This window comes from Pleurodeles waltl, chromosome 2_1 (assembly GCF_031143425.1).
Source record: "Pleurodeles waltl isolate 20211129_DDA chromosome 2_1, aPleWal1.hap1.20221129, whole genome shotgun sequence".
In the NCBI taxonomy this organism is placed as follows: Eukaryota; Metazoa; Chordata; class Amphibia; order Caudata; family Salamandridae; genus Pleurodeles; species Pleurodeles waltl.
In genome coordinates, this window is record NC_090438.1 from 182,336,838 (window position 1) to 182,355,690 (window position 18,853).

The following is an 18,853-nucleotide window of genomic DNA, read 5'->3' on the forward strand; positions in this document are numbered from 1 at the left end:
AGGACCCATTTTTAGAAACCACAGCCACAAGAAAATTGGCTAAACTTTAAGATCATCACTCTTGACAGTGGAGACCTCTATAATATTTAAGATGTTTCAAACCAAACAGCAAGTATGTTCCATTGTTCCCTTTGATCCTGGCATTCTTGAAGTAACAGTGGACAATTTTATGATTCCGTTCACCTCCTAGTTATCAGGGAACAGCAGACAAAAATGCAAAGCTGCCCATTTGGATCCTAATTTCTTCACAGAGAATCCAGCACTAGGTTCTCTGGTTTTTGTCTGCTTGAAGTGGGTAATACAGCACAATAGTGTCCCATTCATTGGTTTATCAGTAAAAGGTGCTCCTGATCCCTGCAGCCATCTTGTGTGTGAAGCTTCTCTGCTCGGTTAGGTCTCTCATGATGACTTCTATAACTCCTAGGAAAATTCCTTTATCTTCGAGATGAAATGAAAATGTCCAGGACATAAAGTAAAGTGTGGTCTTTTCAGATAACCTTACTAATGCAGTGAAGGACATCTCAAACCTATTAACACCATTTCTCAAATTGGTGCAGTTCCTGCCAAATGTCTTTTATTTAACTGACGAGTAATCCATCTTAGGATAGAGGTAGCTATAAACTGAGGTGATTTTCTAATTTCCGCTTGATAACCTCAAGATACATATATCTCTGAATATTTACATCAGAATAACAAATTTATATATTGGTAGAAATATTTTTTGTAGCCATAGTAAATACTGAGACCTGATTTAAATAATCTCCTCAGTCTAAAGTTTGGTGATTTTCATCATGTGAAGGTCAAATTAAGTTGCTCTGTTGTCACCTGTGTGGGTGGGTGAAGTAACTGTATAAAAATACAGGAATACATAAGCTAAATGCCATTTAGAAGATCCAGTGATAAGTTTACAGGTACTTTTGTCATGTCAATCCTGCTAATGCAAGGACAGAACTAGAATAGACACTTCAGAATCATTGTGGGCCTGAATGTTGTCTATGCATTGTTTCCATAAGGCATTACACAATCACTGGGCATCCTATCAGTAGTGGCAATTCAAGGCTAAAAGCACTTTTGAGGCAAGAGGTACATATATATATTCTTGCCTAAGTGATTTGTTAATGAAAGCAAAACGAAAACGTGTAATACCCAAAGATTATTCAGAGGATCTCTACACCTGTCATTCTAGATGACAAACATGAAGATAAAAATCAGTGCTTCGCCTCTTTGAAAAGAGGATTTAGGCACTCGGGAGGTTGAATTATTCTGTAGCATGTTTGAGATAACGATTTTTTGCTTCCAGGGGCACATCAAGCATGATTAGAAAATGTTAGACCTAGCATCTTTTGGCGTGTTTCCCCTGTCTTTTTGCCTTCTGACCTTTTTTATGGTATGATGGACTCTGTTTTTGCTGGTTTATTGTCTCTGCACACTTTACCACTGCTGATCAGTGCTAAAGTGCAAGTGCTCCTTATGTAAATTGTATTGGTGATTGGTTTATCCATGATTGGCATATTTGATTTACTAGTAAGTCCCTAGTAAAGTGCACTAGAGGTGCCCAGGGCCTGTAAATCGAATGCTACTAGTGGGCCTGCAGCACGGATTGTGCCACCCACATAAGTAGCCCTGTAAACATGGCTCAGACCTGCCACTGCAGTGTCTGTGTATGCAGTTTTAAACTGCCAATTCGACCTGCAAATCTACTCACTTGCCAGGCCCAAACCTTCCCTTTTACTACATGTAAGGCACCCCTAGTGTAGCCCCTAGGTTGCCCCAAGGACAGGGTGTGGTGTATGTTAAAGGTGGGACATGTACCAAATTTGTTTTTCACTGTTGCAAGGCCTATCTCTCTCATAGGTTGACATGAGGGCTGCCTTTAATCATCCTTGAAGTGGAGTTTCCCTTTGAGAGCAGATAGAGACTTAGAGTTTGGCGTCTCTGAACTCACAATTTAAAAATGCATCTTTTGGTAAAGTTGTTTTTTAAATTGTTTGTTTGAAAATGCCAGTTAGAAAGTGGGCATTTTCTTGCTTAAACCATTCTGTGCCTCTGCCTGCTTGTGTATTCCACATCTGGGTCAGCCAGTTGGGCTGTTGTGAATTCCCTCTAGACAGTGACCCAAAGGGATCTGGGGTGTAACTTGCATATCCTGATGGGTCATCTGGGCTAGGGTGGAGAGAGGAGTGGTACCTTACACCTGAAAGGGCTGTGCCTGCCGTCTCCAACCCCCTGGAGTGTCTGGGGCCAGGCCCGGGCAAGGCAGGATCTTGTGAACAACAGAGGCTTTCCTTTGAAGTACGCCTACTTCAAAGGCAGGAAGGGGTATAAGTAGTGGACCCAAAACCCCAGACTGGTAGAATCTTTCTGTCTGAAGAGGAACCTCTGTCAAGCTGGAGTAGGAGTGCTGCCCCTTTGCTGTTGCTTTTCTGGGTTGGTCTGCAGTTGCTGCTTCTGCCTTAAAAGAGAGCAAAGGGTGAACTTTTCTGTGTATCCTGCTTGAGAGAGTTCTCCAAGGGCTTGGAGTAGAGCTTGCCTCCTTTTGGAAGTCTCTGGGACACCAAAGACTTCAGTTTCATCTGATTATGCTGCTGGCCTCCACCGTGACTTGCTAGCGGCACATGGAGCTGCACTGCCCCACTTCACACTGCAACCCTGGTCTCACTGATGCCGCCACCAAGCTGCTGCTTGCTCTGTGAGCTTTGTGCCCCGCACGCCGACATCGCCTTGCTCATACTTCAGCCTGAGCAACCCCGATGTCGCTGCTCCTGCTGACACCGGCGCTGCTGCCTACATCGTGGCCTGTGGACACCGCTCGTGACGTACACAAAGCACTGTCCCATCCTGCACCGCAACCTCGGTCCACCGATGCCAGCACCATCGAATCCAGTGTCGTCACCTGGCGTCCCTGTCTGCACTGTGACCCGTGGATGCCACCCAAAGCCCGTCCTGCACCGCAGACTTCGGCCTGCTGATGACAGCGTGTCAGCAACAACGCCACCTCTGCCTTCACCGTGACCTGGTGACACTGCACTTCGCACCGCCCGCTTCACACTGCAGCCCTGACGCCATCCACGCCAGGGCTCCTGACTTCATCAGCCTGGAGTTCAATCCGCAACGCGTGTGACTTCAAGGGTCCGACGACCTCCGCACCGAACTCTGGAGCTGACACCTCGATGCTGCTCTTCAGACGTCATCGCGAGGATCACAATGCCCTGCAATTCCAAAGGTACTGTTTGTGGGTCTTCCCGACACCGTAGCTGGCCCTCGACTCTGCGGCCAGCCTGAACTGTTGGTTTTGTTGATAACGACACCGTGATAGCACCAGGTGGAGCTATAGACTTCAAGGAACTGTCTTTTTAAATAACTTTTGCAGAATTCATATATTTATTACTGTATGTTGAATTTTTATCATATTTGGTCTTGTTTTATATAGCTAAATATCGCTATTTTTCTAAAACTGGTGTGGTGTCCTTTTGAAGTGTTTTCCCTTATTGCTTGGTGTTACGTGCAAATGCTTTACACATTGCTTCTGAGATAAGCCTTACTGCTTGTGCCAAGCTACCAGCAGGGGTTATCTGAGTAGGTATCTCCCTTCTCCTGACTAGAGTGCGGGTCCCTACTTGGCCAGGGTGCAAACTATCTGCCAACTAGAGACCCCATTTCTAACAGAAAATAAACTATAGTTTCAGTTTTTAGAGTGACAGGAACCGAGAACCAAACTCAGCATTTTGTCTTTCTTTCCTCTTTCTTAGTAGTAGCAGTGGAAGAATTTTACCTTAAAACCTCTTTTTAAAATACAAAATCCATGCCTTGTGTAGCATTTCAAACAGAGGACATTCTAGTTCTAATTTTCCTTTGTACTATTGTTTCAGCCCAGAAAACAACACCTCTGTTGAGCTTCTTGAAAAACAGACAGGTAAGATAACACATATTATTTATTTACTTACAAAGCAGATTTCATTGCTCTCTAAAAAATATGTCCAAAACATAATATTCTCCAGAAGTTGAACTCAAGGCATCTCTTTTGTAGTGTTACCCTGCGATAAGCTGCTTGTGTGAGTGTTGACACACGCCGTCTGCTGCCATGTCCTGAAATTAATCCCGCTGCCATATCATTAAATTAATCTTGCTGCCAGATTCTTGTTTTTCTTTGGAGCCCAATATAATGAGTAATTGTAAGAAGTTATAAGGAGGCCCCTACACGTGAGAAATTAATTTAGGGACACATAATGTTTCCACCCAAATGTTTTAACATGTTTGTAAGAATCTTTACAACTTCACATCTGTTTACATAAATTAAGAAATGGCTCTGATAAGATGATGGCAACTTGCAACATTGTGTTGTCATAAGTCGTTTTCAGTTAACATTATGCTTTTGGCAGAGAGCCAATGATGAGTTTTTATTTTCCTATTTTGTAATGACATTTAGTAGGAAGTTTGTTTTTATATCCTTTAGAGGATAAGAGAGGAAAAAAGAGAGGAGAGGAGAAGAAGGGAGTTGGAAAGAAAACGGATACGGGAAGAAGAAAGACGAAAATGGAAGGAGGATGAGAGAAGGAAGAGGAAAGATTGTGAAAAGCTGAAGAAAACGGACAGGATTCCAGAAAAAGAGAAGGACCGATCAAAAGATGAACCAAAGATTAAGGTTATTTCCAGTTAACATACTACCTTGTTTTTTTTATTTTTTTTATTATTGTTGGCATCAATATGCTTTTAAACAGCATTGTGAAAACATGCTTATTCTGTTTAGTAACCTACTTATACTTCAGAAATGTATTTTATCAATTTCCTTTCTTTGGTAGGATGATATTGAATACCTTGCTTCATGTAGATTGTTTCAAGCATTGCCTTCATATTAGACTTATTGTAAGTTAGTTTCTCTGTAACTTAACAGTAACCTATTATAGAGACATGAGCAACTGGAATGGTCCCAGTTCAGATAAGAAGATAGCCTACCTATGACCCTTCAGGATTCCTTTGGAGCTGCAGTTTGTAAGAGGCCTACCCGAGGCAGGTAGCAGACTCATTTACCAACCCATGGGGTCTGATATTATTTTGCCATCTGAAAGGGAGAGGGGGCTGGTATTGGAGGCCACTCACGAGTATATAGCTTCCAGCTTTTGTTTTTATGTGATTTTCGATATAGGATTTATTGACATCCAAGCATTTGCATACAGCAGGAGCTATTCACTACCTTGTACCTCTTATTACAATGTAAAAGAATGTAAACTTGAACATACCCTCTCAAATAGACTCCTCCTACCCATTTGCAGCCATGATCAGGAACCCCATAAATCATACCTTCTCTCCACCTAGGAGGGTGTGTGAAGTCGTGGATTGTCTTTCTCTATATAGTCCAAACTGGTAGGAAATTATCCAAAATGTTGTCTGTTAGTGATGTGAGCTGAAAGTCTCTCAACTGCCATAGTTCACCAGATCCTCCAGGCACCTCTATACCAGGTTAGACTATTCCATTGTTTGCAGTGATCTGCTGTGATCATTCTGGCCACCATCAGTTGTCGGTGAATCAATTTCCAGGTGCAGAGATCTTGAATTATAATTGGTTATAGTATTAGCCGGGACCAGATCTGCAGAAGTATCCGGGAACGCCTAATCTTGGCCTTGAATGGGCAGTTAACATTTTTACTGCATTATTGCTCTGTGGGATTGGCACAAGGATTTAGAGCCTTCATCTCTCCAGTCGGGCCATGAATGTGAAGTGATGAGCCCAGTGTGTAGGCAGGAACCTGTAGTAGCAATCTCTTAGAGCATTCCCTTGTATACATGACTACGTGCTTACCTGGTGGTCTGGAGGTGGAGTGGCAGACTCGCAGACTGCAACAGCTCCAAATGTCCTAAGATTCTTATGACCCTTCTAAGGGAATGTGTGCTTCAGATATGTGTGTCATGTTATGTTATGTTAATCTCTGGATCTTATCCTCCCCAGAGAGAGAGAGAGGCATTTAATTCCTGTGTAGAAGGTCTGGGCTTGACGTTTTTATGAGTTTATTATGAATTTCAAAAGCCAAAACATTCTTGAATGTATTTGTTATCCATGGTTATATGTAGAATTACTATGAATACAGATTATTAGCCACCTGAAATGATGGCAGAAATGAAATATTATGGTGCTGTGCGAAGTAGGATTATAAAAATAGTTGGTTTGTAGGTTCGCTAAGGTAACAGGATATAGACTACAAATTATATTGGTTGAATATGCTGTGCATTGTAGATTGAAATACTTAAGTTATTATCCTCTAGGAGTTCAATAGGTTTGAGCTGGCAAAGCCTCCAGGGGATATCGCCTGCTTAGATAGAATGAGCATAGGCATTCAGAGGATATTGGTTAGCATATAGCTGTGAGTGTGTTGTACTTTAGGAATAGCGATTTCTTCTTTCGGTCATTTAACATTGTACATACACCTGAAAGAATACCTATAAGGGAACTCTATGGCACCTTATGACGCATCCATTCCATATTGGATGGTTTGTGGTTGCCATGGTGTTATACATAGTGGATTCTTCAGTTTCATCTGTTAATACTAAGTGTTACTTACTGCAGTAACCTACTACAATATGCTCCTAAGGCCATTTTAACTAATAACCCATAATGATTTAATAATTGTTAATTCACATACCTGCAACACCACCCACTTGGGGTTAACATGTGGCATTACACAATGAATAGTAAGGCAGTGAACATTTAAGAATGTTTGCAAATTTAAGAAAAATCTGTCTTCCTCAGGTCAATTTTCATTTGCTCTGCCTTTTAGTAAGGACGTTTACATTGCTTTTAATGTATTTCAATAACACATTACCACGTAACTTGTAAACAAGGTACACATATGTGAGTATTTTGTCTGTTTGCTTTGTAGCATGTGATCCATGATTAGACTAGATCCCAACAAACCTGAATGCTTCACTTTGAGAACGTCTATTTTTGCCAAAATTCATCAGGCTTGTACTGAATAATATACTGCTTTAAAGCATGACTGCACGAGTGCATGCTTTCTTTACAAGGAAAGGGCAAGAATTTTAAATGGTAGGTTGCTTGGTCACTGGTAGTGCTACACCTAACCAGAGAGGAGGTCTGTGGGTAAGTTGTCTTCGAAGGCTTAGATATTAATGTTTGTCATAGAGTCTGAATGCCATGCCTTTTTTTTATTTTTATTTACAGCTTTTGAAGAAGCCTGAAAAAGATGATGAAAGGTTTGATTCTGAAAAGAAGTTCAAATCCAAAAGATTAGAAAAAGATTTTTTTAAAGATGAAAAGAGTACAAGTGGGCAGAGCAATATCACAGCCAAACGGTCTGATGGTGAAAATAAGGATGAGAGAATCAGAAAGTAAGTATTTGCTGAATTTGGTATATTATGGTAAGTACATTTGTACGGCACATTCTCACCATGTATATGGTCCCAAACTGCTTTTGTAATCTGGGCACTTCTGAATGGTTCGGAAACTCTTGTTTACCGAAGTCAAAGTTGTTAGTTGACATTCTGCTTATCTACATTTAATATTTTTTAGAGGTGAGTTAAATTGGATAGGGTCTAGCTAGAACCCATTATAAGCTACATGGGGATTTATGTGCATGGATTAGTGTAAAGGACGTTGCTGTCATTTTCGTTCTGCCGAGTTGTAAGATTGTTCATTGCTTGGTTTCAGGTGTTTAACTTTTGAGGTTCTTTTTGCCCATTTTGTGCCTTAAATTTATTCTATGTCGTTGCTGCTTTCAGTTAACTTCTTTAGGGTAGTTGATGTATTGATTGGTAAAAGACTACAGTTGTGTCAGTGAAGCATGTACCGGTCGAGTTGGTACATGCTTAGCCAACTATATGGTGTGAAGCCATGTTGTTCCCGTCATTATGCTTGGGGTTGTGTCTAATATGTAACAATGGTGTAAGACGAGGTGGAAATGTTTTAGTGATCTCTATTTCCTAACTGTGTGCATTTTACATGATTGTTGTGGCTTGAGCAAGACGATTTCTTTGCTGTATGTGTGGTTAAACTATTGTATGACCTGTGATCTGTTTTTAGAACTTATGCAGATTGATGGCTTAAAGCATTCCTTTAGCCTACTGTGGTCCCCATGACAATCCTGCCAGTTCCACCCACAGTCTCAAAATGTTGACGCGTGTAGTTGAAAAAATAGTCTTTTTGCATAACGCTGATCGTTTTAGGCAAATTATTGGAAATACTTACTTTTAGCTTTATGTCGCTCATCACTCTTTGTGACCTTGTTTTGCTGTCATTGTGTATTTGAAAATGTGTTGTATATACATAACCCCCAGGCTTTTTTCTGTAGTTTGAGATTTTTGCACCACTTGTGCCTCAAACTATTTTTGGATGATTCCCACATCTGCTTTACCAAGCAAAATTGCCCATGCAAAAACTAAATCCTGAGTCGACATTGCTTCCCTTTTTGTCTCGAACGTGTCAGCCTCAGGTTTGAGACATAATGTACCCACAGAGACTACTGATGTAACACATTTGTCACAGGCACAATGTCTTTTCTTTTTAGGTTTGTTCTTAGTGAGGCATAGTATGTCTGAGTTTTGAGTAGGAGGCCCAGAAAGATTAAACATATTTCGTTTGTAAATTCTGTTTTTCCCCTGATCTGAAACATTGATGAGAGTAAAATTCATTTCCCATTTGTCTGTTTAGTGAAAATTATTTCTTCTGAAATTCTTGTGTTTATATGCAGATCTGAAGATGAGTGTTCAAAAGACTACCGGGAAAAAGATTTTGAAAGGGAGAGAGAATGGGATCGTGAAAGACGACTCAGAGAAAAAGATAAACTGAGACGACAAGAAGACTGTCGGAAACCAAGAGACCGTTATGAGAAAGAAAGATGTTTCAGAAGAAGAGAAGATGAAGGAAGAAGAAGAGATGATGATCAAAGAAGGGAAAAAGACCCACAGAGAGAAAAGGGAAAGAAACCAGAGCACATAGACTTTATAAGCAGCAGTGACAAAACAGACAGAGCCACAAAAGAGGAGAAGAAAGAGGATGTTGGGAAGAGAGACCGTATCCGAAACAAGGTGCAGTTTTATTTAAAACTAGACATGCACATAGTCTGTACATGCCAAACGCTGTTTCCTTCATTGGGGCTGCATGTTGTACTGTACCATATCTACCTTAGGAAGGAGATATTGATCTCTGGATGGCTGTGATATCATCAGGCGAAGCATTGTATTTCTTTATCGGCAGTTCTCATGAGCTTGGTACACAATGTTAGAATACTTTCAACTAGTACATTCTATGGGTAAATTAAAAAAGCAGTCCAACAATCGCAGTACAAACAATCCAAATATTGCCAAACCTTCATTGTGGACCTTTTTCCTGTCTGGTTAACATTTTCTTTACACGGTTACACCGTTCAGATGTAGCATCTGTCTCTAGTCGATATGTGGATATAGAAGTCCACTCAGTCCAACTTTTATTCTAAATGTAGCCTACAGGAAAATCTTCTCTGAATGAACTATTTGCTGGCAGGGACTTCAGCTTGGATTTCTTGATAATGTTTGCTGAAGATGCATATAAACAAATGGACCTAGTGGGTTTGTAATTTACTGCACTGAAGACCATTTTTTCTGGGTTTTATTTGGTTAGTAGGCTGGCAAAGAAAATCCTAGTTTGATGTGCCTTACACTTGCTTTTATCACAAGGTGGACCTCTGTAAATATGATTTTTCACTAAGGTTGTGTAGGATGATCATTTGAACAAAGTCGTTTTGCATGATTGTTTTTTTACCCTTCTTCAGTCTCCACATAAATACAACATGTCAGTGGCAAACATGCTAGGTATGTTGGAAGATATGAGCTATAATTATAATTTTAATCAGATTTAATTATTTTTTTACAAGGGTAAAACATAGTAAACCTCAGTCTTGAAGATTTGCGATTTGCATAGGTAAAAGCCATTACAGTGGAATCATGTACATGTCTTTCATAGCGACTTAATAGTTGTTATGTGTTAATTATGGTCTACAGATAAACCTAAACCTCTTAAGTATGTTCATTTAGGCTCTAACTCCTTAGAGGGACTATTTTTGTTATTCTGTATGAACATGGATACATTTGATCATCTTGTGGTAAATAAGTACTAGTACCCTAGAGCAAGTTCACAAATATTCAGAAGCCTGAATCGCCTTCTGAAAAGTTATTCCTTTGGAGCAAAAAAACAACAAAAAAAGTTTGTGGAATTTGTGGGTAGCTGCGACTGACAGATGTCTGGTTGTATTGACATTCTTAAGCTTTTACTCATCTAGAAATGGAGCAAAGCTACAATTTTGTTCATGTACGTAATAGGTATGTTTGCAGAGTGCAACTTTTGGTTAATTTTTTTTTCCAGAGGGAGGATGTTATTGCCCTTGTAGAAATTCGTTTCAGTAACATCTATTGCTAACATAGAAGTGGAGTAAACTCTGGAGTGAATCTTTCCTGGATTCACGGGCTATGCATTATTCTGCCATCTAGTGGTTGGGTCTGGATTATTTCTCTCTTTACACACTTTTTTTTAATTTAATTTTTTTAAGGCATAATAGGTCACTTTTTGGTGGCATGTCTGTCCCTTGCGTCATTAGGTGTGCATGGTCACCACCTTGGTTTTTATATTTTTGAATCTTGAAACATAGCTTCGAGCTCCAGGAAAGCTGTTAAAACATGGGAATAATTGAGGTATCGTTGACCTGAACTGTGAAATCAGACCATTACAATTACAAAGAAAGAACAGTCAAGAACAAACACCCCCCGCCCCCCCCCCCCCCCAAACACACACACACACATCCCCCCCTCCATGTACTTAGAATTAGGCTTATCAAAGGCAGGAATTCCTCAGATTTTTTACCCTTAGTAACTTTGCACCATTTGAACTTTCGAGACCTATTCTTCCTTGTATATTCGCAGATGATGTAAAGTTTTGCCATGATTGGTCAGGCAGGAGGGTGCAAAGCAAAAAAGGGGGGGTCCCAAAACTGGTTTTGACTCCAATGCATTTTGCATAGACATTTTGTATCGGACGCAGTAGCAAAACGGCTGAACAGATTGAAATAAATTTCGCAGCAATGGATGTTAGACTGTAGAGGATCGATTCTGCAAAAATAAAAGGGGGTCCCATAATGCGTTTTTCCATAAAGCATTTTCCATAGACTATTCTATTCCACGGAGCACGAAAATGTCTGAACAGATTTATATAACATTTGGTAGGAGTACAGATTATGGTGCACAGATGATCATTTTTGGATACTGCAGGGAGGTAGGGTAAGTATTTTTTAAGTTATAAGGTATTTAAACTTAGTGACATCTGTAACTGCTGTACTTTCACAAAATTTTGCAAAACTACCACTATACATGCCGATGAGAAGTCATTATCTGATTAGAAAATGCCATGTACCACAGTATACTGCAGAGTTACTGCAGTACACCTTGGCCCAAAATACTTTGTCAATACAATGCTTAAATCAGATTTTGAAAGCGATGCAAGGCCACCATGCTTGGCCCTGCATTGACTGCTAAATCTAGAGAAATGAAAGGTAACTCAACTCGCTGTTTGCTGCTAAATTTCATGTACATCTGTCCGCCCCACCCACTGTATGCCCCACCACTTTTACACTCCACTCTGCTCTACTATATGCCAATCCACCCTGCTCCATTCTATGCCCCTCCGCTCTGTGCCACTCCACAAATCACTTTACGAGACTCCACTCTATGCCTCTACACCATACACCACTCCGCTGTATTCCAGGATACGCCACTCCAGTGTACACCATTCCACTAAACACTACCCTACTGGACACTACTCCATTGTTCACCACTTCACTCTACACTATTCCATTGTATGCCACTACACTGTATGCTTCTCCACTGTACGCCACTCCTGTGTGTGTGTGGCAATCCATTCTACGCTACTTTATTCTACGCTACGCTATTCCATTTGATTCCTCTCCAGTGCCCGCCACTCCACTGTATGCCCCTCCAGGCTACACCACTACACTGTATGCTACTCCACAATATGCTATTACCCCCTGTGCCACTCCACTGTACGACCCTTTACTCTATGCCGCTCCACTATATGGTAGTACATTGTACTCCACTGTGTATCAGTCCACTGTATACTATTACAATGTATGCTACTCCTCTGTACCCCACTCCACTCTACCCTACTCCATTCTCCGCTTTCTTATTAGATGCCACTCCATTCTATGCCACTTCACTGTACCTCTCTCCACGTTTCGCCTCTCCAGTCTACGCCACTCCACGGTATGCTACTCAACTCTATGCCACTCCACTTTGCTCCACTCTGATCTTCCACTGTACGCTGCTATATGCTATTATATTCTACCCCTTTCCAATGTACTCCACTCCATTCTATGCCGCTCAACTGTATGCCACTCCACTCTACGGCACTCCAGTGTACCCTGTTCCACTGAATGCCACTCGACTATACACATCACTCCAGTGTATGGTCTTCTACTCTGCAAAAATCTACTATACTCTATGCTATCCTTCTAGACTCTACTTCACTCTATCCCTTTACACTACACTGTGTAAATTTCTACCCATATCTATGTCTGTACACTCTATTGTCCAACACTCTACGACAGTTTACAACACTATACAACACAGAACTCCACTCTGCTGTATGAGACACCACTCCAGTGTATGACTATGCTACTTCATTGTACACCACTCCACTCTACACTAATCTATACCCTACTCCACTCTGCACCACTCCACTCTGCCGCTACACTCTTCTTCACTTCACTGTACAGTATTCCACTGTACACTATTCTACTGTATGCTACACTACTGTACGGTAATCCACTCTGCACCACTTCAATGTGTGCCACTCCACTCTACGCTGCTCCACTCTACTACACTTTCCTTCACTCTATAAAACCACTCTATAAATGTTTACTGCACTTTATGAAACTCTTTAATACTCCACTGTATCCCAGTACACACCACTGTCCATTGCTGCAGTCTACTCTATGCATGTACGCTCCATTTTACAATACTCTATTCCGCTACATAACACTTTCCTACACTCTACGACACAACACTCCACTCCACAAGACCTCACTCTGATTTATAACTGTTTATTACCTACGCTACACCACTACATTTCATGCCACTCAACTCTAAGACACACCAACACACACTTATACTTTACTCCACCCTGTTATCCCACTCCACTCCCAGAGTTTACCTCCCCTACGCTAATGTACCACAGTCCACCCTGCCCAGCTCCACTGTTTGACTCACTACTGTACTCTATGCATCTCCACTCTACAACACTTTACAACACTGTATGCCGCTCTCAGACACTTTATTCTGGTTTGTACCCCTACACTCCACTATACTATACTGTATGCCATTTTATAACACTACTCAACGCCACTTTAATACTCCAGTCCACTATACAACATTGTACGCAACTATTTGTATGCCACTGTTCCTGCTTAAATCCACTCTACTCTGAAACTGTACTCCACTGTATGCCACTCCACTCTGCCATTGTAGTCTTTAACACTGTATGCCAATCACTCTACAACACTGTACTGTACACCACTCCACAAAACTCTTCTAGACTGTAATTCAATCTACTCTGCCGTAGTCCAAAACACTTTCCAATACCATGACACCACTACACCCCACTGTACAACAAGGTACTCCAATTTAGGATACTTTACTCGATTGTATTCTATGCCACTCCATTCTATTGCATTCCATGCCACTATAGTCTGCAACACTTTACTCCAGTCTACACTACCCATTCCAGTGTACTCCACTCTTCTATATTCCGCTCTACTACACTTTATCTCATGCTTCGCCACTGTACCATACTATGCTTTGTCCTACACTCTACTCCACTGTATGCAACTCCGTTCTACAACACTGTACCACACTCTATGCCATTCCACTCTCTGCCGCAGTACTACACTTTGACACTCAACCACCCACTGCACCACTCTGCGATATGCAGCTCCACTATATGACACTTGAACTTGCACTTTATATAGAGTACCAAAGTGAGGTACACCGTGTAAAGAGTCCACACAACCCCTATTGTTTTATTCGGGCAAAAACAATAACACTAAATGCTCTCTTATGTGGTATTGTGGACAAATAGTTTAGGCTTATAAGGGGATATGGCAATTTTTTGTTGTACTCACAGAGGAAATAAATGAGAGACACACTCAAGAATAAATACAAGACCAGTTTACAAAATAACACTTTGTTCGATGGCATCTGTCGCTGTAGATACGCATGTTTTGCATAGCTCGCCATCTGGTGTTGGGTCGGAGTGTTACAAGTTGTTTTTCTTCGAAGAAGTCTTTCGAGTCACGGGACCGAGTGACTCCTCCTTTTGTCTCCATTGCGCATGGGCGTCGACTCCATCTTCGATTGTTTTTTTTCCGGCATCGGGTTCGGACGTGTTCCTGTCGCTCCGAGTTTCGGAACGGAAAAACAGCTAAATTTCGGAAGATTTTCGTCGGTATTGTTGCGTTCGGGATCGGCGTAGTCAGAATCAACACCGCATCGAAGATCGAAGAGCTCCAGAGCCCTTCGGGGTAGTGTTCGATCCCCGTCTGGGCCTGCTCGGCCCGACCGCGTGTAGAAGAACGCCGATGGAACGGACCCCGTTTCGTTTCTGTCCCAAATGCCACAAAAAATACCCCTATTCAGACCAACACTTGGTCTGTAACCTGTGCCTATCACCTGAGCACAGTGAAGACACTTGCGAGGCCTGTCGTGCGTTCCGGTCCCGAAAAACACTCAGAGACCGTCGAGCAAGAAGACTTCAAATGGCATCCACGCCGACAGCGCACCGAGAGTTCGAGGTACAGGAAGAGGAAGAAACCTTTTCGATACACGAATCGGACTCCGAGGAATTTGACGATCCACGAACCGTGAGTAAGACGTCGAAAAGCACTCATAAGAAGATTGTGAAGATTGTCAAGGCCCAGGGGACGCCACTGCCACCAGGCCATGGCTCCACCCATAAATTCGGTGACCGACCGTCGGCACCGAAAAAGGCCCAATCAGTGCCGAGACCGTCCGACTCCGGTCGAGACACCGGCACGCAGCCTTCTCGGGACCGAGAAAGTGCTGGAGACATACATCGACACCGAGATAGCGGTGTAGACACGGCTCGACGCCGAGACAGCGGCACCGATGAAGATCGACGCCGAGATGTTTCGACTCCGAAAAAGAAAAAAGCCACCTCGGAGCCGAAAAAAGATGCAGACAGGGTTTCGGTGCCGAAACAACCTGCAACCGACCCAGTTTCAGGCTCTTATACCGAAGAGCAATCAATGACCTCCCAAATGCGAAGGCATAGGTTTGAGGAAGACCCGCAATCCACCGATGTAGACCATACGCAGAAACTTATTTTTATACAGCAGGGGACAGGAAAGATAAGCACCCTTCCCCCTATTAGGAGAAAGAGAAGACTGGAATTTCAAACTGACCAAACACCACAAACAAAAATGGTGAAAAGGGTTACTCCGCCACCCTCTCCTCCACCTATAATTCACGTCTCGCCAGCACAAACACCATCACATTCCCCGGCTCACACCACCATGAGCCAAGATGACCAGGATCAGGACGCATGGGACTTATACGACGCCCCTGTGTCAGATAACAGTCCGGAGGCATACCCTACAAAGCCATCACCACCAGAAGACAGTACTGCATATTCTCAGTTGGTGGCTAGAGCAGCACAATTCCACAATGTAAGCCTCCACTCAGAACAAGTCGAGGATGACTTTCTATTCAACACCCTCTCTGCTACCCATAGCTCCTACCAAAGCCTGCCTATGCTCCCTGGTATGCTTCGGCACGCAAAAGACATCTTTAAGGAGCCGGTCAAAAGTAGGGCAATCACACCAAGGGTGGAAAAAAAGTATAAAGCGCCTCCCTATTTTCATAACTTCGCAGCTGCCACCAGATTCTGTCGTTGTAGGAGCAGCTAGGAAAAGGGCCAACTCCCACACATCTGGGGACGCACCACCCCCAGATAAGGAAAGCCGCAAGTTCGATGCAGCTGGAAAGAGAGTCGCAGCACAAGCTGCAAAGCAGTGGCGCATCACTAACTCACAGGCACTTCTTGCGCGCTATGACAGAGCCCATTGGGATGAGATGCAACATCTCATTGAACATCTACCCAAAGACCTACAAAAGAGGGCAAAGCAAGTGGTTGAAGGACAGAACATTTCAAACAACCAGATACGCTCCTCCATGGACGCAGCAGACACAGCTGCAAGAACAATAAATACATCTGTGACCATCAGAAGGCATGCATGGCTACGAACGTCTGGGTTTAAACCAGAGATTCAGCAGGCAGTTCTCAATATGCCATTCAACGAAAAAGAACTGTTCGGTCCAGAAGTGGACATGGCGATTGAAAAACTTAAAAAGGACACGGACACTGCTAAAGCCATGGGCGCACTCTACTCCCCGCAGAGCAGAGGAAATTACAGCACCTTCCGCAAAACACCCTTTAGAGGGGGGTTTCGGGGTCAGGCCACACAAGCCAGCACCTCACAGGCAACACCATCCAGTTACCAGGGACAGTACAGGGGAGGCTTTCGGGGCCAATATAGAGGAGGGCAATTCCCTAGGAATAGGGGAAAATTTCAAAGCCCCAAAACCCCTACAACTAAGCAGTGACTCACATGTCACTCACCCCCTCCACACAACACCAGTGGGGGGAAGAATTGGTCATTATTACAAAGCATGGGAGGAAATCACTACAGACACTTGGGTTCTAGCAATTATCCAAAACGGTTATTGCATAGAATTTCTACAATTCCCTCCAAACATACCACCAAGAGCACAAAATTTATCAAAACATCATTCCGAGCTCCTGGAGATAGAAGTTCAAGCACTATTGCAAAAGAACGCAATCGAGTTAGTACCAAACACACAAATAAACACAGGAGTTTATTCACTGTACTTCTTAATACCAAAGAAGGACAAAACGCTAAGACCAATCCTAGACCTAAGAATACTAAACACATACATCAAATCAGACCACTTTCACATGGTCACACTACAAGAAGTGTTACCATTGCTGAAACTACACGACTACATGACAACATTAGACCTCAAAGACGCGTATTTCCATATACCAATACATCCATCGCACAGGAAATACCTAAGGTTTGTATTCAACGGAATACACTACCAATTCAAGGTACTGCCTTTCGGTTTAACAACCGCACCAAGAGTCTTTACCAAATGTCTAGCAGTAGTCGCTGCACACATCAGAAGGCAGCAAATACATGTATTCCCGTATCTAGACGACTGGCTAATCAAGACCCATTCGTTAATAACGTGCTCACACCACACAAATCAAATCATACAAACCCTCTACAAACTAGGGTTCACAGTCAACTTCGCAAAATCCAACATTCTGCCGCGCAAGATACAACAATACCTAGGAGCCATAATAAACACAACAATAGGAGTAGCCACTCCAAGTCCACAAAGAATTCAAAATTTCAACAACATCATACAACGCATGTATCCAACACAAAAGATACAAGCAAAGATGATATTACAACTCCTAGGCATGATGTCTTCATGCATAGCCATTGTCCCAAACGCAAGACTGCACATGAGGCCCTTACAACAGTGCCTAGCATCACAGTGGTCACAAGCACAGGGTCACCTTACAGATCTGGTGTTAATAGACCGCCAAACTTACCTCTCGCTTCTATGGTGGAACGATATAAATTTAAACAAAGGGCGGCCTTTCCAAGACCCAGTGCCACAATATGTAATAACAACAGATGCTTCCATGACAGGGTGGGGAGCACACCTCGATCAACACAGCCTACAAGGACAATGGAACGTACATCAAACAAAACTGCATATAAATCACCTAGAACTACTAGCAGTTTTTCAAGCACTAAAGGCTTTTCAACCAATAATAGTTCACAAATACATTCTCGTCAAAACAGACAACATGACAACAATGTATTATCTAAACAAACAAGGGGGGACGCACTCAACGCAATTGAGCCTGCTGGCACAAAAGATATGGCGTTGGGCAATTCACAACAAAATTCGCCTAATAGCACAATTTATCCCAGGAATTCAGAATCAACTCGCAGACAATCTCTCTCGAGATCACCAACAGGTCCACGAATGGGAAAATTCACCCCCAAATTCTGAACACTTACTTCACGCTCTGGGGAACACCTCAAATAGACTTGTTTGCGACAAAAGAGAACGCAAAATGCCAAAACTTCGCATCCAGATACCCACACAGGCAGTCCCACGGCAATGCCCTATGGATCAACTGGTCAGGGATATTTGCCTACGCTTTTCCTCCTCTCCCTCTCCTTCCTTATCTGGTAAACAAACTCAGTCAAAACAAACTCAAACTCATATTAATAGCACCAACTTGGGCAAGGCAACCATGGTACACAACGCTGCTAGACCTATCAGTAGTACCCCACATCAAACTGCCCAACAGGCCGGATCTGTTAACACAACACAACCAAACGATCAGACACCCAGATCCAGCATCGCTGAATCTAGCAATCTGGCTCCTGAAATCCTATAATTCGGACACTTACAACTTACCCAAGAATGTATGGAAGTCATAAAGCAAGCCAGAAGGCCATCCACCAGGCACTGCTATGCCAGTAAATGGAAGAGGTTTGTTTGCTACTGCCATATTAATCAAATCCAACCAATACACGCAATCCCAAAACATGTAGTGGGTTACTTGCTTCACTTACAAAAATCTAACCTAGCTTTCTCTTCCATTAAAATACACCTTGCAGCAATATCTGCATACCTGCAGCCTACCTATTCAACTTCCCTATATAGGATACCAGTC

The 18,853-nt window shown here is 42.5% G+C and overlaps 1 protein-coding gene across 2 annotated transcripts in view; it reads left to right on the forward strand.

The window, feature by feature from the left end:
* UPF3B (UPF3B regulator of nonsense mediated mRNA decay) overlaps window positions 1-18,853 on the forward strand; it is a 152,630-nt gene that overhangs the window by 77,141 nt on the left and 56,636 nt on the right. For both annotated transcript variants that reach the window (XM_069212208.1, XM_069212201.1), the window contains exons 6-9: window positions 3,870-3,913; window positions 4,454-4,642; window positions 7,175-7,341; window positions 8,700-9,036. In XM_069212208.1, coding sequence (XP_069068309.1) covers window positions 3,870-3,913; window positions 4,454-4,642; window positions 7,175-7,341; window positions 8,700-9,036 — 737 coding nt within the window. The remainder of the gene's footprint in view (window positions 1-3,869; window positions 3,914-4,453; window positions 4,643-7,174; window positions 7,342-8,699; window positions 9,037-18,853) is intronic.